Source organism: Portunus trituberculatus, chromosome 37 (genome assembly GCF_017591435.1).
Source record: "Portunus trituberculatus isolate SZX2019 chromosome 37, ASM1759143v1, whole genome shotgun sequence".
Taxonomy (NCBI): domain Eukaryota; kingdom Metazoa; phylum Arthropoda; class Malacostraca; order Decapoda; family Portunidae; genus Portunus; species Portunus trituberculatus.
Window position 1 is genome coordinate 26,200,431 of NC_059291.1, and position 25,454 is coordinate 26,225,884.

General features: G+C 38.8%; 1 protein-coding gene across 14 annotated transcripts in view; it reads left to right on the forward strand.

Annotated features, from left to right (window-relative positions):
* LOC123513902 (collagen alpha chain CG42342-like) overlaps positions 1 to 25,454 on the forward strand; it is a 364,679-nt gene that overhangs the window by 317,643 nt on the left and 21,582 nt on the right. For all 14 annotated transcript variants that reach the window (XR_006677477.1, XM_045271367.1, XM_045271376.1 and 11 more), the window contains 3 exons: positions 11,056 to 11,097; positions 11,216 to 11,320; positions 15,224 to 15,331. Coding sequence is in view for 13 of the 14 variants with exons in the window: in XM_045271367.1 (XP_045127302.1) it covers positions 11,056 to 11,097; positions 11,216 to 11,320; positions 15,224 to 15,331 (255 nt within the window). In the remaining variant the exon portion in view is untranslated. The remainder of the gene's footprint in view (positions 1 to 11,055; positions 11,098 to 11,215; positions 11,321 to 15,223; positions 15,332 to 25,454) is intronic.

A 25,454-nucleotide genomic window follows, 5' to 3' on the forward strand; every position in this document is an offset into this window, starting at 1 on the left:
AGCCTTTTCACATCTATCGTTAAACCAGTCCTGCTTTCCAACTTCTCTATGTTGTCTTATTGGTACAAATTTTTCTCACCTTCTTTGTATATTTTTATAAATTCCTTCCACTTTTCATTTGCTCCTTAGCACTCTTGAATTTCATCCAATTTGTCTCTTGAAAGAATTTCTTTAGGTTTCCAAAATCTGTCTTGGCATAATTCCATCTTCCCACTTTATATTCTTCATTTCTTCTAGATTTCTCTTCATCTATCACCTTGAACTCCAAAACTGCATGATCACTCTTTGCTAAAGGGCACTCCACCCTCATCTCCTCAATGACCATTGGCTCTGTACTAAAGACCAAGTCCAGTCTTGACGATGCTCCCTCTCCTCCAAACCTAGTATCTTCTTTGACCCACTGAGTTAACACATTTTCCATTGCCAGTGTCAATAGTGTATTTCCCATGTTGTCTCTGATCCTTCCATTGACCAGTCCTCCCAACACACCTCTTTACAATTAAAATCTCCCATCATTATAGTTCGTTCACAGCCACCCAACATTTCTTCCAGACATGTTCCTGTATCACTTATCATTTCTTCATATTCCTGTACTGACCATGCATTTGTCTTAGGTGGTACGTACACCACTATGTAGTGCCTCTTTTTCCTTCATTAGTTTCTGCTCTGATCTTTAGCACTTCTGCCTTTCCCATACCTTTTTCACTTGATCCACCTTTATATCTTTTTAACCAGCAACATCACTCCTCCTCCCATCTTACCTACTCTATTTCTTTTCCAAACATTATATTTCCTTCTCCAACCATCATCAGGTCTTCTCCTCTCTCAGTTTTGTTTCAGTAAGACCCACAATATCTGGGTTCTTGTCCCTCAAGTAATCGTTGAGTTCTAAAATCCCGATATCACTCCATTTATGTTGGAATACATTACATTTCGCTCATATGTAAGTTTCTTTAGTCCTTTCTTGCTGTACTTTTCTGGGTTATGAACCACTTCCTCAGTCTCATATCCAAGATTCTCCAGAAAAACTCTTTCTTCTCCTCTTCTGTCCTCTCTTCATTTTTTTCAAAGCCTCCTTTCTCAACTCATTTAACATTTCTCTTTCCTTTTCACCGAGATCTCTTCTCAACCAAATCTTCCTTGTTGTTTCCTGCTGGGCTAGCCTCCATGACTTCTCCACCAATTCATCTACATCCTTTTGTGACTTAAGTTTGATTCTTATTGGCCTCATACCTTCTCTTGTGAACTTTCCAATTCTATGGAAGTCCTCTATTTCTTGTACTAGGTCTTTTCCTCCTCTTGCACCACATTAATGATATTATTTATCACCTTTTTATGTTTTCTCTCTCTCCATTTTACTCGGTGTCTTATCCTCCTCCACACCAAATATCACCACACATCTCTTTTTGTCTACAGTTTCCCTCACCAATGTCTCATTTGACTTAATAACCTTCACCACTTTCTCAGCTATCTTCTCTTCTATGATCTGTTGATCTATAATTTCAGCAAGGCCCAAAGTTTTCTCCCCTGACTCTTTGATTTCCTTTTCCAGACTTGCAACTTTGTAATTTACCTCCTTTCTTTCCACTTCCTGACTTTTTCCATTCAGCCTGCTTCTCCATCACTTTTCCTAGAGATTCTCCACATTTTCGCAATTCACTTTAATTAGCTTAACTTCCTCTTTCAGTGCTGCATTTTCCTTCTTCATATCGGCACAGTCCTTCTTAACATTGTCATAACTCGTTTCCAGGCCCTCATACTTTTCAAACAGTTTTTCAATTTTACCTTCTAACTCCAGAATTTTCTTCACATAAGCGCTCTTTTCCATTATTCCTTGAAACCCTGTGTGTGTGTGTGTGTGTATGTGTGTGTGTATTTACCTAGTTGTAGTTTTACAGGGCCTGGGCTTTACGCTCATGTGGCCCTGTCTCAATATCTACACTTATCCAATTTTTCTTTAAAACAATGCACACTCGTTGCTGACACCACTTCTTCACTTAAACTGTTCCACGTCTCAACACATCTTTGTGGGAAACTATATTTTTTAACATCTCTTAGACATCTTCCCTTCCTCAGTTTTTTACTATGCGGTCTTGTGCTTCAAATGTCATGTTATTCTCTCAGGATCATTTTCTCATTATCCACTTGATCCAATAAGTTGATCAATTTATAAACTTGTATCAGATCCCCTCTCTCCCTTTTCTGTTCCAGGGTTGGTAGATCCATAGCCTTTAGTCTCTCCTCATTTGTCATCCCTTCAAATTCTGGAACCATTCTTGTAGCCATTTTTTGTAGTCTCTCCAACTTCCTTATGTTTCTTTTTATGGGAGGTCCACACAACTCCTGCATATTCCAATCTGGGTCTTATTATAGTACTTATCAATTTCTTCATCATTTCTTTGTCCATGTAGTGAAATGCTAATCCAATATTCCTTATCAAATTATATGTCTCTCTGAAAATGCTATCAATATGGTGTGTGTGTGTGCGTGTGTGTGTGTGTGTGTGTGTGTGTGTGTGTGTGTGTATTTACCTAATTGTATTTACCTAATTGTAACATACGGGAAAAGAGCTATGCTCGTGTTGTCCCGTCTCCATATCTATTAATGTCCAGCTTTTTCTTAAAATCATGAATATTCCTTGCGTTGACCACTTCCACGTCTAAACTATTCCATGCTTCCACCCTTCTATGAGGGAAGCTATATTTTTTCACATCTCTCCTATAAGTGGCCATTTTAGTTTTTCCCATGCCCTCTCGACATTCTTTCATTCCACATACACAGATCTTCCCTATCCATTTTTCCATGCCAATCATCACTCTGTATATTGCTATCAGGTCTCCCCTTTCTCTTCTGTTTTCCAGGGTCGGAAGTTGCATTCTTTTCAGTCTGTCTTCATAAGTCAAATCTCATAAGTCAGGCACCATTTTGTTGCAGCCCTCTGTACTTTCTCTAGTTTCCTTATGTGTTTCTTTAAGTTCGAGCCCACTGTATTGTTGCATATTCAAGCCTCGGTCTTATCATTGCAGTAATTATTTTCTTCATCATTTCTTCATCTAAATATCTGAACGCCACTCTTATGTTCCTCAATAAGTTCAATACTTCTCCAATTATTTTGTTTATATGTCTCTCTGGCGATAGGTCATTGGTAATTGTCACCCCAAGGTCTTTTTCTTCATGACTGGTTTTATGTCTTCATTTCCTATCTTGTACATACTCCTGATTCTTCTTTCACTCTTGCCAAACTCTATTTTCTTGCATTTTGTCGTGTTGAACTCCATTTGCCATGTACGCTCCATTTCCATATTCTGTCCAAGTCTTCCTGGAGTAGTTCGCAATCTTTGTCACATCTCACTTTTCTTAACAATTTTGCATCGTCTGCAAATAGGCTCACATAACTGGACACCCCATCCACCATGTCATTTATGTAGACTGAACATTACTGGTGCCAACACTGATCCCTGTCTCCTCCACAGTTACTTGAAACTCCTTCATAATCCTTTCTGTTCCATTACCAGTGGTTTGTCAAAAGCAGTCTCCTTTGTAGAATACCTTCCAGCATCCATTCATAGCCTCTGCCATTTCCTGGGATCTTCCTGCATACTCATTCACTTCTAAACTTTCAATACTTTCTCTATTTTTGATGTTGTTGTTCACATGTCTGTAAAAAAGCCTTGGTTGGTCTTTACATTTATCAATTATATCCTTTTCTTGTTTCTTTCTTTCTTCTCTTCTAATCAACACATATTCATTTCTTGCTCTTTTGTAACTTTCCCACTGCTTAATCCGTCTTTTCCTTCTCCACCTCTTCCATGCATCCTCTTTTCTTGTTCTAGCCTTTTCACATCTATCGTTAAACCAGTCCTGCTTTCCAACTTCTCTGTTGTCTTATTGGTACAAATTTTTTCTCACCTTCTTTGTATATTTTTATAAATTCCTTCCACTTTTCATTTGCTCCCATAGCACTCTTGAATTTCATCCAATTTGTCTCTTGAAAGAATTTCTTTAGGTTTCAAAATCTGTCTTGGCATAATTCCATCTTCCCACCTTATATTCTTCATTTCTTCTAGATTTCTCTTCATCTATCACCTTGAACTCCAAAACTGCATGATCACTCTTTGCTAAGGGCACACCTCATCTCCTCAATGACCATTGGCTCTGTACTAAAGACCAAGTCCAGTCTTGTGATGCTCTCCTCAAACCTAGTATCTTCTTTGACCCACTGAGTTAACATTTTCCATTGCCAGTGTCAATAGTGTATTTCCCATGTTGACTCTGATCCTTCCATTGATCAGTCCTCCCATTTCTGGCATCTAGCCAATAATATCTCTAACAACTTTACTTCTTCGTCTTTCCTCCTTTACTTTCATCCAGATGGCTCTATTCTGGGCATATTCCTCCTACTCCTCCACCCTCTGACTACTTCATCCCTAAAATTAAAATTCTTTATAAAGACGTTTTCCTGGCCCTCTCTGGCCTTGATTCTCGGAAGGCTTACGGTCCGGATGGAGTCCCTCCTGTTGTTCTCAAAAACTGTGCTTCCGAACTCGCTCACTGCCTGGTCAAACTCTTTCATCTGTGTCTCTCTACTTCTATTTATCCTTCTTGCTGGAAGTTTGCTCACATTCAACCTGTCCCTAAAAAAGGTGACCACTCCAATCCTTCTAACTACCGCCCTATAGCTTTGATTTCCTGCCTTTCTAAAGCCTTTGAGTCTATCCTTAATAGGAAGATAATGAGGCATCTATCAGCTCACAACCTTCTCTCTGATTGCCAGTATGGTTTCCGTAAAGGCAGATCTACTGGTGATCTTCTTACTTTCCTAACTGAATCTTGGTCATCCTCTTTTAGGGACTTCGGTGAAACCTTTGCTGTCGGCCTTGACATATCGAAAGCCTTCGATAGAGTCTGGCACAAATCTTTAATTTCTAAACTACCCTCCTACGGATTCTATCCTTCTCTCTGTACCTTCATCTCCAGTTTCCTTTCCGATCGTTCTATTGCTGCTGTAGTAGACGGTCACTGTTCTTCCTAAAACTATCAACAGTGGTGTTCCACAGGGTTCTGTCCTATCACCCACTCTCTTTCTATTATTCATCAATGATCTCCTAAATCTGACTCAATGCCCTATCCACTCCTATGCTGATGATACCACCCTGCATTATTCAACAGCGTTCAACAGACGCCCAACCCAACAACAATTAAATGACTCAAGGCGAGATGCTATAGGACGCCTAACTTCTGATCTTTCACTTGTTTCTGATTGGGGCAGAAAACCTGGTTTTGTTCAATGCCTCAAAAACTCAATTTCTACAACTATCTACTCGACATAACCTTCCAGACAACTATCCTCTCTTCTTCAATAACACTCAACTTCCCTCTCCTCTACATTAAACACACTCGGTCTATCCTTCACTAAAAATCTAAACTGGAAATTTCACATCTCTACTCTTGCTAAATCAGCTTCCAAGAAGTTAGGTGTCCTATGGCGTCTTCGTCCATTTTCTCTCCCTCCCAGCTGCTTGCTCTGTACAAGGGCCTTATCCGCCCGTGTATGGAGTATGGCTCTCATGTCTGGGGGATCCACACACAGCTTTACTAAACAAGGTGGAATCTAAAGCTTTTCGTCTTATCAACTCTTCTCCTCTAACTGACTGTCTTGATTCTTTAAGTCACCGCCGCAATGTTGCATCTTTATCTGTCTTCTACCGCTGTTTTCATGCTGTCTGCTCTTCTGAACTTGCTAACTGCATGCCTTCCCCCTCCTGCGGCCTCGCTGCACAAGACTCTCTACTTCTTCTCATCCCTATTCTGTCCATCTTCCTAATGCAAGAGTTAACCAGTATCTTCACTCCTTCATTCCCTACACTGGTAAACTCTGGAACTCTCTACCTGTGTCTGTATTTCCACCTGCCTATGACTTAAACTCTTTCAAAGAGGAGTGTCAAGACACCTCTTACGTTAACTGGACCCTCCTTTTAGATTTTTTGTTTTCTCTTTCTACTTTCCTCTTAACAGGGCCTGGCAACCAGCGGGATTTTTTTTTTCCAACACTTTGTTTTCCCTTGGCCAGTGCCCTTGTAATGTAAAAAAAAAAAAAAAAAAAATGTCTTTTATTAGCTTTTTTCCATGTCCTCGGAGCTGATTACTTGTGGTCACCTTTATCAACTCTCTGTCCAGTATGTCAATCTTGTTCACCAATTTATACATAGTTATCATGTCTCCTCTTGTTCTTCTCTCTTCTAATGTGGTCAGCCCCAGCTTCCTCAGTCTTTCCTCATAGTCTAACTCCCTGAGTCCTGGTACCATCCTTGTTGCCAGCCTCTGTACCCTTTCTACCTTCTTCACATTTTTCTTCATATGGTGACCAGACACATGCTGCATATTCTAACTGGGGTCTTATTAAGGTACATAATATCTTCTTCATCATTCCTTCATCTAGGTAGTGGAATGCAAGGCCAATATTTTGAAGCATGTTATATGTTTTCCAAAAATCTTGTTAATGTGTTTCTCCGGTGACAAAGTGTTTTGCAGTTACTCCTAAGTCTTTCTCCTCATTGGTCTCTTTAATTTTCTCATCACCCAGCCTGTAATCCCAGTTTGGTCTGTATCTACTTCTTCCCATTTTCATAACATGGGTCTTGTCTATATTAAATTCCATCTGCCACTCCTTACTCCACTCATATATTTTATCAAGATCTTCCTGTAACTTGTTACAATCTTCCACATTCTTTACTCTCCTCATAATTTTAGTATCGTCCAAACATGTTCATGTAACTGTCAATTCCTACTGGCATATCATTAACATAAATCAAAAACATGATGGGACCCAGCACTGACCCTTGTGGAACTCCACTGGTTACCTTCTTCCACTCGGACTTCCTTCCTCTCACCACTGTTCTCATTTCTCTTCCCATTAAGTAATTTTCCATCCATTTTGCTAGTTTATCATTTACTCCTCCAATCTTCTTTAGTTTCCACATCAGTCTATTGTGTGGTACTTTATCAAAGGCCTTTCTCAAGTCCAGGTAGATAGCATCCACCCATCCCTCTCTATGTTGTAGTATGTCAGTCACTCTTGAATAAAAACATAATAAATTGGATACATACGATCTTCCTTTTCTGAAACCAAACTGTCTTTCACTCAGAATGTTTTCACTTTCTAGATACTCACTCCACTTAGCTTTAATTACTTCTTCACATACCTTGCACAATATACTAGTCAACGATACTGGTCTATAATTTAGCGGTTCCATTCTACTACCATTCTTATATATAGGCACAATGTCAGCTCTTTTCCACTCTTTCGGGACTAATCCTGTTCGTATGGAGGTTTCCACAATATCAAATACAGGGTTCAACAATTGATCCTTACATTCATTTAGCAACCTCCCAGATATGCCATCAGGCCCCATTGATTTATTAATATCCAGATTGCTTATAATTTTCCTTACATCTTCCTTAGTAACCATGATGTCCTGCATTTGCTTTATTTCCGTAGGCCTTCCTCCCATAAAATGCTCCTCCTTTGTAAACACTTTGCAAAAGTTGTCGTTCAAAATTTCAGCTATATCTCCAGCATCCTCATATACTTCTTCCCATTTTTACCTTTTCTATTGCCTCCCTTATATTTAGTTTTCCATTTATGAATTTGTAAAACATTTTGGGTCACTATCACAGTTTTCCACCACCCTCTGTTCATATTCCTTCTGTGCTGTTCTCCTTACTTCAACATATCTATTCCTTGCTGTTTTGTAAACTTCTCTTGATAATACATCACTGTTTTTCTTAAGTTTCTTCCATGCCTTTTCTTTGTTCTTTTTGCTTCTTCACAATTTCTATTAAACCACTGTTTATTATTTAAAGTCCTCTTTCTGTGATATGGCACAAACTTTTCACAGCAGAGTTATACAAATCCATAAATTTATCATATTTCAATTGCATATCCCTTTCCTGGTATACCACGGACCAGTCAATTTCATTAAAGAACTCCCTTATATGGTTATAATTTGCCCTAATATAATTTAATTTTTCCTCCTGCGTTCCACAATCTTATTCGTGCTTAATTCCGTATCCAGCTCAAAGCTTAGGACATCATGATCGCTTTTCCCCAAGGGACATTCATGTTCAATTTCCTCTTTTAGAGATGCCCTGGTAAATACCAAATCCAACCTTGCTGCAACATCTTGTCCCCTGCACCTTGTTGGTGATCTCACCCACTGTGTCATCAAGTTATTTGTTGCTACCTTTAACAATTCCTCTGCCCACTCACCACCGTTCACCACTTCGTAGTCTTCCCACACTATTTCTTTACAATTAAAGTCTCCAACTATCATCACTCTATCCTTTCTGATGAGTTCTTGCTTCATTCTGTCTAGAGTATTTCTCATCACCATTTGGTACTGTTCATATTCCCAAGCACTGGTTCTGGGTGGTATGTATACTGTTATAATATTAATGTCCCTCTTGCCATCTGTTATAAGCATACTTATCACTTCCTCATTTCTCTTACTATAGTTCACCTCCTTCACTATCAGATCTTCCTTAGTAAGAACCATTATACCACCACCTCCTTTATTTTTCTATCATTTCTCCATACTTTGTAGTGTTTTACAACAAACCAGTCTAGCTTTATTTCGGCCTTAGCTTTGTTTCCACTACACACATTATGTCCGGTTCATTATTTCTTAGGTAATCCATACATTCTAGCCTCTTAGACAGAAATCCATCTATATTCGTGTAAGTCACTTGTATTCCATTCCTAGTCTCATTCTTCCATGTAATGTCTATTCCGTCTGTTTTATCCACCACTTCTTTAGCCTCCCATTTCTCATCCTCCAAAAACTTGGTCTTTTCCTCCTCTGTTCTTTCGTCATTCCTCTCTTTCACTTCAGTTACAAGCTCTTTCATTTTCATTCGCTCATCCTGTGACATATTTCTTCTTATGTAAATTGTTTTGGTTTCCTCAGAGTCCTTAAGTTTCCAAGCCCTCCTCAACAAGGCCTCAGCTGCCACCTGAGACTTTAATTTCAATTTTAATGGTCTATTCTTGCCTTCCTCAAAAGCTCCCAATCTCACACTTTCTTCTACCTCAGCATATAGGTCCTCTTCTTCCACAGAGATCTTGTTCAGTAAAGACTTAATCCTGTCATTTTCCTTATCCCTCCTGTCCTGCCAGTTCCTGTTAGTTTCTTCCTCAATCCTATTATGATCACACATTTTTCTTTTCAGCAATATCTCTCACCACATACTCATTTTCCTTTAGTGCCTTTACCATTTCCTCTGCGTAATCCCTTTATTTTCCTCTTCCTGCTTTTTCACTATCTCCTAAAGGACCTTTGTACCTCCTGATGTTCATGGTTCACTTCTTTCATCCTGGTATCAATTAGATTAAGGCATTCCTCCTTCCTCAAGTCCCTTCGGATATTTTCATCTCCATTTCCAGGAGTTTAGCCTTCATCTCTTCACATTGTTTCCTTAGTTGTTGGTTTTCTTTCTCCATCTCTACTTTTTCCTTCAATAGCTCTTTATTCGCTATCGTTAACAAATAGATCTCTTTTTGAACGAATCATTCTCGGCTATAACTCTATCCAGTTTTCTTCTATGGACAAAATGTTTAGGAACTTACTTTCCAGTGCCTGAATTCTTGCATCCATATCAATTTCTCCAGTCCTCTTGGCGTAGTTATAAAACCTTCAAAGTCTCTTGTCTAGACGCCATTTTGTTTTCGTCAGCTGATTACGGCCAAAACAATCACCGCCCACACTCTCCTCTCAGGGACCACTCTCCATATCCTCACTTTCAACACTATGACAGTAGGACATTAACAGGACACTAACTTAGAGTACCCGGGCCCTGTAACACCATAGGTATTTTCCTTCTTCCGTCCGCGGCGGAGACAAGCCGTCCTCTCTCAGCGACGGCGTGTGTGTGTGTGTGTGTGTGTGTGTGTGTGTGTGTGTGTGTGTGTGTGTGTGTGTGTGTATTTACCTAATTGTATTTACCTAATTGTAACATACGGGAAAAGAGCTATGCTCGTGTTGTCCCGTCTCCATATCTATTAATGTCCAGCTTTTTCTTAAAATCATGAATATTCCTTGCGTTGACCACTTCCACGTCTAAACTATTCCATGCTTCCACCCTTCTATGAGGGAGAGACTAAAGGCTATGGATCTACCAACCCTGGAACATCTGATACAAGTTTATAAATTGATCAATGGAATGGACCAAGTGAATAATGAGAAACTGATCCTGTGTGTGTGTGTGTGTGTGTGTGTGTACCTAATTGTAGTTTTACAGGGCCTGGGCTTTATGCTCGTGTGGCCCCATCTCCATATCTACACTTATCCAATTTTTCTTTAAAACTATGCACACTCGTTGCTGACACCTTCACTCAAACTGTTCCACGTCTCAACACATCTTTGTGGGAAACTATATTTTTTAACATCTCTCAGACATCTTCCCTTTCTCAACTTTTTACTATGCAATCTTGTGCTTTGAATGTCATATTCTTCTCTCAGGATCAGTTTCTCATTATTCACTTGGTCCATTCCATTGATCAATTTATAAACTTGTATCAGATCCCCTCTCTCCCTTCTCTGTTCCAGGGTTGGTAGATCCATAGCCTTTAGTCTCTCCTCATATGTCGTTCCTTCAAATTCTGGAACCATTCTTGTAGCCATTTTTTGTAGTCTCTCCAACTTCCTTATGTGTTTCTTTTTATGGTGTGTGTGTGTGTGTGTGTGTGTGTGTGTGTGTGTGTGTGTGTGTGTGTGTGTATTTACCTAGTTGTAAATACACACACACACACACGTGTGTGTGTGTGTGTGTGTGTGTGTGTGTGTGTGTGTGTGTGTGTGTGTGTGTGTGTGTGTGTGTCTACTGGCCAGTACTTTTTAGAGATTAAGATACATAATGATGAAATAAGATTATAAGCTTTAATTTAAAACATGAAAGGATAAGTTGTCATGAAATGAATTCAATCATGTATGGACACTCATTTCTAACATTATTTTTTTATGTGATACTAAAAGGGACCATTTGTTTGTATTGCCACAGGGAGATTCCAGCAGGATCTGGACGGAGGTGCCAGGGGAGGTGGTGAGTGGTTGAGTGCATTGTCATCTTGTGGGTGAAACACTCTATGATATATTGTGACACATAAGTGTATAGTGCATGGTGTTTTGAGAAGAAAAGGTAATGTCTATGTTTGTGGCAGATCATGGGTCCTCCAGGTCCACCTGGGCCAACTGGTGCCCCAGGCCTGCAGGGACCACCAGGCATCAAGGGAGGCAGGGGCAAGGACGGCACCAAAGGAGAGCCGGTAAGTCATCTGGCAGGAATCTCATATTCTGTTTCAGTTGATGTGCTACTGATCTGTATTGGAATTTTGATATTCAAAGAATTCAAATTAAGTCAGTGTTGTTCATTGGTGGCTCAAATTATAGATAAATTCATGTTTCATTAGAATTTCAAGAAAAGTTATGCCAAAATACTTTAATTCATTGATTCAGTGCTATCCTGAGTGTTTCATGCAGTTCTGCTTCCCATTTTGAGAAGAAAGAGAAATGTTTTATTGAATAATGTGGAAGATTGATAAAAATTATTCCAGTAGTCCAGGCGCTTAGGGGAACCATCGTTCAGATTTGTCTACAAGCATGAAATTTGGCATAGATGTTGATGATGTCATATTGAACCAATTTCTTGAGGGCGCCAAAGACGATAATCACTGGGGTCGCCATATTGGCAAAATCTAATATGGCCGCCACTCGATATTTCATTTGCCATAACTTCACAACCGAAAGGCATAAAAAGTCAAGTAAAAGCACTTTGTATGGGTTTTTGACCTCAAGGAATCTAAATCTGAGCTCAGATTTCACATAGCGTATATACTTTTGCCAATCTAAAGTTTTTATTGTATATACATTTAGTGGTTCAGTTTGTTTCTTTACATGTTCACTAATGAAGAAATTTTATGAGTCTGTTCTTAGTGGACTGTCACTGTAGAAGGTATTTGTCTAAGTATCATCATTATTGATACACCCGGCTTCGCATTTGCACAGCCCGGTGCATCGGACTCCAGCTCTGCTACATTTACAGTTTCCTGTACAAGCCCGTTCGCAGCCACAGTGCAGCAGGATGGAACATGCTTTACTGGCATCTTCAAGTGTTGTCCAGTGTGGTAACCAGATACCAGTGTTTTCTTTTTGCCAACCCCATGCGGTGAAGTTAGGAATAGTCTGGTGAACTGAGGTTGCCTGTTTCCAGTAGAAGCTTGCTTGAAGCAGAGCCCGCTTGAGATGTTCAAACAAAGCTGCTTGTGTGGGTGGAATGTTTTCCAAGGTTTTTCTACCACTTGTGAATAGACGATGTCTAGCTTCGTTGACCCTGGTCAGTCCACATCCCTTGCTGTACATGATGACCACAAATCGTTCCAGATTCTGCATGTGTAGAAATCGAGGCTGAGGTGGTTTGGATTATTGGTCAATGCCATCAGTGTTTCTGTGAGTCCTGGAGTGTTTTGCCAAGATGTCCAAGCAGTTTTTTTGCCACATCCAAGGAAGTGTGATGTCGTGTCACACCCTGTTATTGCATGGAAAAGGGGCAACGCGAGAGATCTGGAAGGTCCAAGGTGAGCACAGATGTCATGGATGGGGATGTCACGGACATTTTTGCCACTCCCAAAACAAACCCACAGCTCCAAGAAACCAAGGCTTGAGAAGAAGTGTATGGCAAGGACCACCACATCACTATCAACAGTACGAACAATAGCTATCTTGTGGCCCTGGGCTGCTGCATGTGCCAGATGAAGGAATATCCTCGTATCGGCCTCGGCATGATTACAGGGTTGGAGTGCTGACACGTCGGCTTGTCTGTTGGATAGAACATTTTCGCCTTTGGTACTGAGCAGGAGTTTCCGCCCCAGTCATTCTTGACTATCTTCTCACTCAGGAAAATGAACAACTCCTTCTTGTTGTCGTTGTTCTTGAGGAATCCACTGTTCCAATCATGTTTTGGGATTCGTGTGCTGCCACTTCCAACCCTAGTTCGTGGACCTGTACCACGACGTTGATGTGTGTGACTTCAAACTCTCTTCTGGATAGGTGTCCCATATGGCATCAATGCGGAAACTGCTGGATTTATCTGGGATTTCAGGAACGGGATCATATGTTGTGTAGCATACTCGGCAAATGTTTTTGCTGATGTAGGTCGCACCATGTGAATAACTGCTGCCATGTCCAACACAACAATCGTTGCACGCCTAGCTTGAGATGACCGACCAGTTGGAGCTTTGATGCATTCCAGAATATCAGACTTGCTGCCGGATCTAAGTGAGCCATAGTCAGCCAAACTTGGTGGTTCCCTTTGATTTTCAAAGCGAAAAAACTCTTCCACATCAGCATCTGGTCGTGATTGAAGTGACAGGAAGAGTTGTGTGATAAGAGTCATGTTTTTCTTCTGTGTACCACTGGCTTTGTTGCCTTTCTTGGATAAGTGAGGTCGATTGGCAAAGGTCAGGATGTTGTTACGTCGGATAGTGTTGGACACTGGCACAGTTGCCTTGTCGAGTGTTTGTGCAACATATTGTTCATGAAGATCTTTGCCAACTTCATGGACTTGGCAGAGAGATGTGACGACTTCTTGATCCATGACTTCTTGGGTGTCAAGCGCAACAAGTTCCGAACCAGCAACAAAAGGATTTCCTAGCTGTTCGATATTTTCAACAAATGACAGGACATCTTTCCTGTATTTTACTTGCAAGCTGTGTAAGATTCTATTTGGTAGGTCTGAGAACAAAAGAAAAATAAATATATTAGAAAGTAACCACAATTGAACAGCAAAGTCTGAAATATCGCCCTTCACGTCTGTTTTTTTAAAGAAAATTTGCAAATATACTCAGCATATGGGATGTGCTATGCAAATTTTTGAGCTCGGATTTGATTCCTTGAGGTCGAAAACCCCTATAAAGTGCTTTTACACGATGTTGTATGACCTTTAGTCGTGAAGTTATCGCAAAATGAAATACCAAGTGGCGGCCATATTGGATTTTGCCAATATGGCGGCCCCAGTGATCATCGGCTTTGGCGCCCTCAACAAATGAGTTCAGTACGGCCTAACCTACATCTGTGCCAAATTTCATGCTTGTAGATAAATTTGCACAATGTCTCCCTAATATTTCCCTAAGCGCCTGGACTACAGAACTGAGAAATAGATCTAGTAAAGAAAGACTCGGAGAGCTATAGTTTTGTTCAGTCAGTCAACACATGAGATTTGTAGTGCCCTGATAAAGTTGAAGGTGGCACATTTACTATAGCTATGTGTGGCCTTGTCAGTCATTTCAAATATTCAGAAAATTAGATATTGTTGCTTAAGATAATTTTACATGTGATTGATGAGACTTACAAAAAATGTGACAATTTTATGGTAGCTGGTAAAACCAAATACTTAACAAGACATCTCTGGAATTTTTTGTCATCTGTGATCATTGTTAGGATGATGACAAAAGCTTTTCAGGGGCATATGTGACACACTTGGACTCTACTATCCAACTAAGATTTTATGTTATTGCACTCATAGGTTACATATTCAGATTTTCTCCATGATTTTATGCAACAGGTAGCTTTAGTATGTAGTTTTATGTCTGGGTGTATATTCAACTAACCTGCACCTACATGCATTTCCTTAGATAATGCTTGTAATCTTATAAAGCAGTATGAGCTGTCACACATTAATCCTGTCAGCAAAGTCCTGAAGATTATCAGACATATGTGGAGGTTTGAAGTGAAAATACTAAAACATTTTCTGATAAAAAGAAAAAAAAGAAAAGTAAACGAAAATTATAGACATAACCACACCAAGCAATACTGTGGTCAAATTTTACATCTATATATACATTTTGATTATTTCCGAAATTATGGTTTTGTCATAATTAACTTTGTAAGGATGTGTATACCTCAAGATATTTGTCCTTCTACAATCATCATGGTACACTTTTTTTTAAAGTTTCTTAAGTGTATAACATTTCTGTTCAGTATTCTTTATTGTAGTTCCTTTGATGTTTGTTATTTTTTATAGGAATGCATCACACATTTTCATAGATAAATATCATCAAAACTGTTGTTTTATATACGTACTATGAAATCTAAAATGTAGTTTTCTTTTTTTTTCTTTCTTTTTCTTTTCTTTTTGTTTTCCTTTTTCTTACCAAAGTGTCATTACCTTGCAGGGTGCCAAAGGTGACAAAGGTGACCCAGGACCTATGGGGCTGCCTGGACCAATGGGGCTGCGGGGTGAGACAGGCCGGGCAGGGGAGACAGGCAAGCCAGGGCCAGCGGTAGGTGTCGAACAAGCCCTCCCATGGGTATGATCCCATGTGAGGCACTAACTTTGATCTGGCCTTTACCTTGCAAATGCTGCACTACCACACAATTTATGAAAAATCAATTGAAAAGAATGCTTATATGAGAAATTTTAGCTCTTTTTGAAACACTTAATATTTGAATCTGTCAGGTTTTAGGGGAACTGCTGTCAAGCTGAGAGTCTTATTAATCATTCTGGTGTGGCACAAGGAGATACAAGTGCTAACATTGGCTCCTATGGTCATATATCCTTTTCAGCATATTAGGTGTATTTACTAAAGGAAATTCATAACTAACCATATTGTGTATTTCTTTACAGCAGTGATAGAAGTGTCTTGAAATAAAGCAATCAAGGATAGATACATCTTTAAATTTTATAATGTAAATTAACAATATGAAATTTTCAAGCTTTTACAGTTTTCTGCATAGTGTTTCACCAGTAAAAAGGTATTTAGAAGAATGCCTGCATTATGACAAAGCATAAAGATCAACAGAGATAAATTTCTTGAGGACTCTGTGGTGCATGATGCTTTCAGTAATTAAATAATTAGGCAGAAAAGACATTGTTGTTTGTAATGGATGTCATGAAAACAAATAAGTGAACACCACATTTATTGAGACAGAAACTTCTTACGGAGGATTAATTGTTTCAAAAACACTTGTTGGTGATCAAAGAAAATTTTTACATCAAACCATTACATTCTTTGAAAATTTTTATGAGCATTGAGGGTATCACACAGTTATGTACATATACTATTTTAGGAACTATATGCATTTCATAGTCTTTTTTTTTTTTCTTTCTTTCTTTGAACAGACAAGAATAGTTTTTATCTTTTCGTTCTTTGCAACATGATTCTTGAAGTGTCATTGAGGTTTTCTAGAGTGTGTAAGGTGTGTGTATGTGTATCTTTACCTAGTTGTATTTACCTAATTGTAGTTTTACAGGGCCTGGGCTTTACACTCGTGTGACCCCGTCTCCATATCTACACTTATCCAATTTTTCTTTAAAAACTATGCACACTCGTTGCTGACACCACTTCTTCACTCAAACTGTTCCACGTCTCAACACATCTTTGTGAGAAACTATATTTTTTAACATCTCAGACATCTTCCCTTCCTCTGCTTTTTACTATGCTCTTGTGCTTCGGATGTCATATTCTTCTCTCAGGATCAGTTTCTCATTATCCGCTTGGTCCATTCCGTTGATCAATTTACAAACTTGTATCAGGTCTCCTCTCTCCCTTCTTTCTTCCAGGGTTGGTAGATCCATAGCCTTTAGTCTCTCCTCATATGTCATCCCTTCAAATTCTGGAACCATTCTTGTAGCCATTTTTGTAGCCTCTCCAATTTCCTTATGTGTTTCTTTTATGAGGGGTCCACACTACTCCTGCATATTCCAATCTGGGTCTTATTATAGTACTTATCAATTTCTTCATCATTTCTTTGTCCATGTAGTGAAATGCTACTCCAATATTCCTTAGCAAATTATATGTTTCTCTAAAAATTCTATCAATATGGCTTACTGGTTGATTGTTTTCTTCCATCGTCACTCCTAAGTCCTTTTCCTTTTGACTTTCTCCAGTTCTACTCCATCTCCCATCTTATAGATTCCCACAGGTCGTCTTTCACTCTTTCCCATTTCCATGACATGGCTTTTGTTCACATTGAATTCCATTTCCCACTTCTTACTCCATTCCCAGATCTTATTTAGGTCTTCTTGCAGTATTTCACAATCCTCCTTTTGCTTTATAACTCTGCACAGTTTCGTATCATCCGCAAACAAATTTATGTAGCTGTTCACTCCTTCTGGCATGTCGTTAATATAAATGAGGAAAAGTATTGGTGCCAATACTGACCCTGTGGCACTCCGCTTTCTACTGCTCTCCACTTGACTTCATATCTTTAACTACCGTCCTTATTTCTCTCCCCTCAAATAATTTTCTATCCATCTCAATGTGCTTCCTTTTAAGCCACCCTTCTCCTCTAACTTCCACAGTAATCTTGCATGTGGCACTTTGTCAAACGCCTTTTTTAAATCCAAATAAATGCAGTCAACCCATCCCTCTCTCTTGTACTCTATCAACTATTCTAGAATAGAAACTCAATAAATTAGTTACACAAGACCGTCCTTTTCTAAAACCAAATTGGCTATTTGATATTAATTTGTTGTCTTCAAGGAACTCGATCCATTGTTTCTTTATTATTCTTTCACACATCTTGCATATTACACTAGTTAGTGATACCGGTCTGTAATTTAAAGGTTCTTCCTTCCTTCCGCTCTTATATATGGGAACCACCTCAGCTCTTTTCCATTCTACTGGTACTGTTCCATTTTCTATTGAGCATTTTATGATGTTGTATATAGGACTTGCTAGTTCTTCCCTACATTCTTTCAGTATTCTGCCTGAGACTTCATCCGGTCCCATTGCCTTCTCTTCATCCAGTTCCTTCATTAACTCTTTTATTTCAAGCTTGGTTACTTTAATCTCTTTCATATAGATTGTCTCTCTATTACCCTGTGGCCTCTCAAATTTGGATTCCTTAGTAAAGACCTCCTGGAATTTTTATTTAATAGTTCTGCCATACTTTTGGGTCTTCCACCATCCCGTTCTCTCCTTTTAACCTTTCTATTGTTTCTTTTGCCTAATTTTTCCATTTATGAATCTATAGAACAATTTTGGTTGCTCCTTACATTTTTCGACAATGTCTTTTTAAGTTCTTTTCCTCTTCCTTCCTCACCTTAACATATTCATTTCTTGCTGCTTTGAAGTTTTCCTTATTTGCTGGATTCTATTTCTCCTCCACCTTTTCCATGCTCCATCTCTTTTCTCCTTTGCCTTGCACACCTTGCATTAAACCAATCTTTCTTTCCTTCTTCTTTAGGTCTATATTTTGGGACATATTCCTGACTCCTGTTTTGTATATTTCCAAAAATAAGTTATATTTGTCTTGCATTGTCTCTGAGTTTTCCATCTCCTCCCAGTCTACGTTTTAAAATAGTTCTTGAGATTCTCAATATCAGCCTTTCTGTAATTTAATCGGTCTCCTTTGTATGAATCGTCTCTATCTTCCTTTCCTCTTCTATATCTATTTCTAATATTGCATGGTCACTCTTTCCCAATGGGCACTTATATCTTATATCATCATTCATTTGTATACCCCTTGTAAAAACTAGGTCCAATCTCGCCGGCTCGTCGTTTCCTCTGAATCTTGTGCATTCCTTTACTCTCTGGTCCATCATATTGTCTATCATTAGGTTCAAGAATCTTTCTCCCAGGCTTCTTCCCCCATACCACTTTCATAATTTTCCCAGTCCACTTCTTTACAGTTGAAATCTCCTACTAATATCACTTTTCTCCTTTCTTTAACGATTCTCATTAGACTCCTTATTGTGTCATCTATCATGTCTTTATATTCTTGATTGGTCCATGAATTTGTTTTTGGTGGCACATATGTTACAATGATTGTTATCTTTTTTTATTAATATGCATCTTAATATACAATACTTCTGCTTTTCCTTCCCCACATTCCATTTCATTTATCACTATCTCTTTCCTTAACATAATCATGACTCCTCCTCCTCCTTTACCCACTCTGTCTCTTCTCCATACATTATACCTATTGTCCAAGTCTATTTTGATTGCTTTATTTAGTTTTGTTTCAGCCAGGCATACAATATCTGGATTTTCTTTCCTTATGTAATCTCTTAATTCTAATTTACTTGATAAAACCCCATCTATGTTCGTATACATCATTTTTAGTCTTTTGCCTTTATCATTTTTAGTTAAACTTGTTCCACTTTTTTCTCTTCCTTCTCGTTTATATACCATTTCCTTATCCTGTCTCCTAGAATTCTCCAAAAAAATGCCTTCTTCTCCTCTTCTGACCTTTCATTATTCTTTTCCCTTACTGCTGCTGCCAGTTCATTGTATCTCTTCCTTTCTTCCTCATTTCTATTTTTCTTTATATAGATATCCTTGCAGCCTTCTGTTTCTCTAAGTTTTGTTGTTCTATATAATATTTCTTCTGTTGCTGCTTGTGATTTTAGTAGTATTTTAATTGGTCTCGTTTTTCCTTCTTGATATGGTCCCATTCTGTTTATTTCTTCTACTTCCTCTTCCAAGTTCTGCCTATCTTCGTCGTTTAGATTCTTCAGTAGGTCTTTGACTGATTTCATTTCTTCTTTTCTCTTTTGGTCTATATTTTATATTTTTTCTTTTATTCCAAATACGACTACACTCTTTTTTTTTCTGCAATTTCTCTAACTAAATTTTCTTTTGTCTTGAGAACTCCTATCATTTTGTTTGTCATATTTTCTTCTTTTTCTTTAAGTTGTTCTTGAATCACCTCCTGAAAATCAGCCTTATCTTTCTTATCTTGGACTCTCCATGCTTGTACTTCTTTTTTAATCACATTCTGTACTCTTTCCTCTTCCTTGTTTGTTAGATCTTTCAGCTTCTCTTTTTCTTTTTCAGCTTTACCGAGTCCTTCTTCCATCTGCTTTTTGTAGTTAGCTACTTCCTTTTTTAGTTGTTTGTTTTCCGCTTCATTTTCTTCCACTTTTTTTATCCTTTCTCTCAGTTTTATAAACTCTTTATCCTGTTTTTCATTCTCTTTCATTTCCATCTTCTCCTTTATCAGTTTATCTAGTTTATATTCAATATTTGACACTCTTTTTAGTAGTGAAGTAGTCGTCGTATTGAAACCTTCGAATACACGCTCACCCACATCAGCATAGTCATCATCAGCTTTCCTACCTTTTCCAATCTCACGTCTGCATTTTGATGGTATCTCTTTTTCGCTCATCATTCCTTAATAATTGATTACATGAAGAAAAATGAGACCTGCCCAGGCCACTGTAAAAACTGTACAACCGGTATGTAGTGAAGATCAGCTGCTTGTCGGAACGGCGCCAGTGCGTCCTTCCTCTACCGTGTCTCGTGTGTGTGTGTGTGTGTATGCACGTGTGGGGGCGTGCATGGGTACACATATGGAGTTACACAGCTTATTTCTTAAATCTCCTTTCTAATTCTTGCATTAGATGTGAAATTTAAAAGAGAAAGATCACTATATATAAAGTTTATTGCAGAACTGTAAGTTACACATGTTTCTTTTGACTCATCAAAGTTTGTTTATTAATTTTTTTGTATAATTGTAATTTTAAAATTTTTTAATGTTAGGAAGACATCCAAGTAAAAGCAGATACAGTAACTGGTAAATTGATCTGGCCACAAAGTTTGTCAACTTGTCAATTATTATCAGCAGCATCCGGAATTTTATTGGTTGATTATTATGGCATGTTAGCATTTTGTGGCACACATGTATTGTTACATCCCTCACTGAGTGATAATCTTCAATTGCTTAACACAGTAAGACTGTTGTTGAAGATATATATATATATATATATATATATATATATATATATATATATATATATATATATATATATATATATATATATATATATATATATATATATATATATATTTTCTAACTATAATATGCTTGTTGTTTCCATCAGTCTACTGCATATTTTTGGTGCCTCATTTCCTGCATGCAAAACCTAAGATAATGTTACCATATCAGAAAGTTCCCAGCCACACAGTTACATTCATAGTCTTTGTAGTTCTTTGTTTCCTCTTTCATTATTTTATGCATTTTATATGTAGAATACATAACACAGCCATATTGATTAAGAAAGTTATGTACAATATAACCTTTAGATGTAATCTTGAACCATTATAATCATTACATTGAGTTTAGTGGCATATTTTATAATATGTTCCAAAGAGACCTGCCAGATCAAGTTCACAGTATATGGTATTTGACATCCAGAAAGCACTACAATACTACATGATGTTGTTAGGTTTAGCTTGTTCTTTTAATCATGCTAATATATTTACAACTGACCTAAAACATTTTCAGTGTCAGACAGATAGTATTTGGTTGGGACTGACTGTAGGGCTTTACAAAGTTTTATTCTTACAATGGAAGTCATAATTCTGCCTTGCTGGGAAAAGTCTGCTTAATACCCAGGAATAATTAAGGTTATATGTAGGCACATGAGCATTCCAAACTGATGGCTATACATAGGTTGTCAGAAATTTAATAATGTGTGATGTTTGTAGATAAACTCTACCATAAAACTGAAGACTGTTGAAGTTTATTCATGGTTTGCCATACTCTTGTGTGGCCCCTGTGTACTCAAACAGTTCTGAGATAACAAGTAACAAAGATAGTACCTACATATGAGACACCCTGTGAAGAAAAGATGTAAATGCCTGAGCCATTTTTTGAAGTAACACCAGATAGTACATTATTGTGATCATTCTTTTCATCAGCAAAGTTGGACACAAAATTGTTGCAGCAATAAAGTTAGGAAATCACAAAAAAGAAATTGGTCAACACATTTTTTTATTCTATATATTTATTTTTTTATGCAAGAGAGGAGGACTGGCCAAGGGCAACAAAAATATAAAGAAAAAAAAAAACCCACTCAGTTGCCAGTCTCCTCACAGAGCTGATAGAATTAGCCAAAGGACAGAGACAAATGTCTTGAAACCTCTCTCTTGAATGAAGTCAAGTCATAGGAAGTTGGAAATACAGACACAGGCAGGGATTTCCAGAGTTTACCTGAGAAAGGTATGAAAGACTAAGAGTACTGGTTAACTTTTATGTTAGAGAGTTGGACAGAATAGGGGTGAGATGAAGAAGAAAGCCTTGTGCAGTGAGGCTGCAGGAGGAGGGGAGGCATACAGTTAGCAAGATCAGTAGAGCAGTTACCACAAAAGTAGCAATAAAAAATAACAAGAAATGCAACATTTTGGCAGTGAGAAAGAGGCTGAAGACATTCAGTTAGAGGAGGGAAATTGATGAAATGAAAAGCTCTTGATTCCACCCTATCTAATAAAACTGTGTGAGTGGAACCCCACCAAACATGCAAAGAGTACTCCATACAAGGGTGGATAAAGCCCTTGTACAGAGCAAGCAGTTGGAGGGGTGAGAAAAACAGGCAGAGACGCCTCAGGACGCCTAACTACATAGATGCTGTTTTAGCAAGAGATGAGATGTGAGGTTTTCAGTTTAGATTATGAGTAAAGGACAAAGATATTCAGTGTAGAAGAGGGGGACAGTTGAGTGTCATTGAAAGAGAGAGGATAATTGTCTGGAAGGTTATGTTGAGTTGATAGATGGAGGAATTGAGTATTTGAAACACTGAATACCCAATCTAAAATTTTAGAAAGTTCATAAGTTAGGCATTCTGTGGTGTCCCTGCATGACCTGTTGACATCCTGAAGGGTTGGTCATCTCTGAAAAGACGTGGAAAAATGTAGGGTGGTATCATCAGCGTAGGAGTGGATAGGGCAAGAAGTTTGGTTACGAAGATCATTAATGAATAATAGGAAGAGAGTGGATGACAGGACAGAACACTAAGGAACATCACTGTTGATAGATTTAGGAGGAGAACAGTGGCCATTTACCACAGCAGCAATAGAACAGTCAAAGAGAAAACTTGAGATAAAGTTGTAGAGAGAAAGATGGAAGTTGTAGGAGAGTAATTTTGAGATCAAAGCTTTGTGCCAGACTCTATCAAAAGCTTTTGATATGTCTAATGCGACAGCAAAAGTTTCATCAAAATCTATGAAAGAGGATGACCAAGACTAAGTAAGGAAAGTCAGATCACCAGTAGAGCAACCTTGATGGAAGCCATACTGGCGATCAGACAGAAGATTGTGAAGTGATAGATGTTTGAGAATCTTCTTATTGAGCATAGATTCAAAAACTTTAGAGAAGCAAGAGATTAAAGCTTTAGGACAGCAGTTGAGGGATTAGAATGATTACTCTTTTTAGAAACTTGTTGAATGTAGGCAAATTTCCAGCAAGAAGGAAAGGTGGAAGTTGATTGACAGAATGTAAAGAGTATGGCCAGGCAAGGTGTAAGCACAGAGGCACAGTTTTTGAGATGATAGGAGGGACCCCATCAGGCTCATAATCCTTCTGAGGGTTTAGGCCAGCGAGGGCATGGAAAACATCATTACGAAGAATTTTGATCGAAGACATGAAATAGTCAGAGGGAGGAGGATAGGGAGGGACAAGCCCAGAGTCATCCAAGGTGGAGTTGCTAGCACAGGTTTGAGAGAAGAGTTCAGCTTTAGAAACAGATGAGATGGCAGTGGTGCCATCAGGATGAAATGAAGGAGGGAAAGATGAAGAAGTAAAGTTATTGGAATGTTTTTGGCTAGATGCCAGAAGTTATGAAGGGAGTTAGATTTTGAAAGATTTTGACATTTTCTATTTATGAAGGAGTGTTTGGCAAGTTCAAGAACTGACTTGGCATGATTCCGGGCATAAATATAAAGTGTGTGAGATTCAGGAAATGGAAGGCTCAAGTAGCCTTTGTTGGCAACCTCTCTATCATGTATAGCACGAGAACAGGCTGTGTTAAACCAAGGTTTAGAAGGTTCAGGTTGAGAAAAAGAGTGAGGAATGTACATCTCCATGCCAGACACTATCACCTCTATTATACATTCAGCATGAGTCTCTGACATGGAAACATTCCAGGGAAAATCAGCATAATACCTCCTTGGGTCCCCCCAACTGACAGAGGCAAATGCCAAAGGCACCTCCACTTTGTGGGATCCTGAGGAGGGATTGGAGAAATAGGACAAGATACAGATATGAGGTTGTAATCAGAGGAGTCCAACAGAGAAGATAGGGTAACAGCATAAGTTGAAGGATTAGAGGTAAGGAAAAGACCAAGAATTTTTGGGCATATCTCCAAAACAGTCAGGAATATGAGTAGGGTGTTGCAGCAGTTGCTCTAGGTCATGGAGGATAGCAAAGTTGAAGGCTAGTTCACCATGATGGTCAGTGAAAGGAGAGAAAAGCCAAAAACTGGTGATGAACATTGAAATCTTCAAGGATGGAGATCTCTGTGAAAGGGTAGAAGGACAGAATGTGCTCCATTTTGGAAGTTAAGTAGTCGAAGAATTTACTATAGTCAGAGGAGTTAGGGGAGAGATAGACAGCACAGATAAATTTAGTTAAAGAGTGACTATTGAGTCGAAACCAGATGATGGAAAACTAGGAAGATTCAAGAGCATGGGCACAAAAGCAAGTTAAGTCGTTGTGCACATAGAAGCAACATCTGACTGTAGAACGAAAATGAGGATAGAGAAAGTAGGAGGGAACAGAGAATGGGCGACTGTCAGTTGCCTCAGACAGCTGTGTTTTGGTGAGGAAAAGAAGATGAGGTTTAGCAAAGGAGAGGTGGTGTGAAAATTAGATCTAAGACCACGAATGTTGCCAAAGTTAATGAGAAAAAAAGTTGAGGAGGTGTCAAGACATTTTGGGTCAACCCTGATAAAGCAGTCCAACCTGGGGACATTTATGGTTCTCTCCCCACAAGGGACTTCGAGGCTGATGTAGGAGTCACCATTTTTTTTTTTTTTATTTTAAGTGAAGGTTGTGTGTGTGTGAAGGAAGTGCTTGTAGCTGTGTGCAGGGCCGTTTCTAGCTTTTTTGGGGCCCTAGGCAAGATGCTGTTTGGGGGGCCCTAGATTTCAATTTTTTGACGGAGCCCCTGGGTGACTTAGGAAATTTAAATTTTCCAAGCTACCCAGGGGGCCCCCTGGTGGCTTGGGGCCCCTAGGCAATGGCCTTGTCCGCCTATAGCTAGAAACGGCCCTGGTTGTGTGTGAACAGGGAGAGATGTCTTTAGAGGGCAGGCTGTGAATGCCCCTTTGAGTTGTGAGACACAAAGGGAAACGTTCAGTGAGTTCATACCTAGCTTTGATAGTGAGTTCACAGCACCCCTTGAACTGATCCAGACAAGAACTAGGTAGACCAGAGTCAGTCCAGATCAGAAATAGTGCTATTTGACCTTGCTGGGGAGTAAATATTTGTTTCGACAGGTGTCTACTACCTCCTCCTCTGTTGTGCAATTAGTCCCCATGCCTCACTCAGGCCAAGGGAATTATTTAAGATGCAATCCCACTAACTGCCATGCAACATTTGTTAGCCATGCACACTACTGGGCTTTCTAATTGCTTGTGTTATTTTCAATTAGGGTGTCTAAGACAAATATGATGCAAAGCA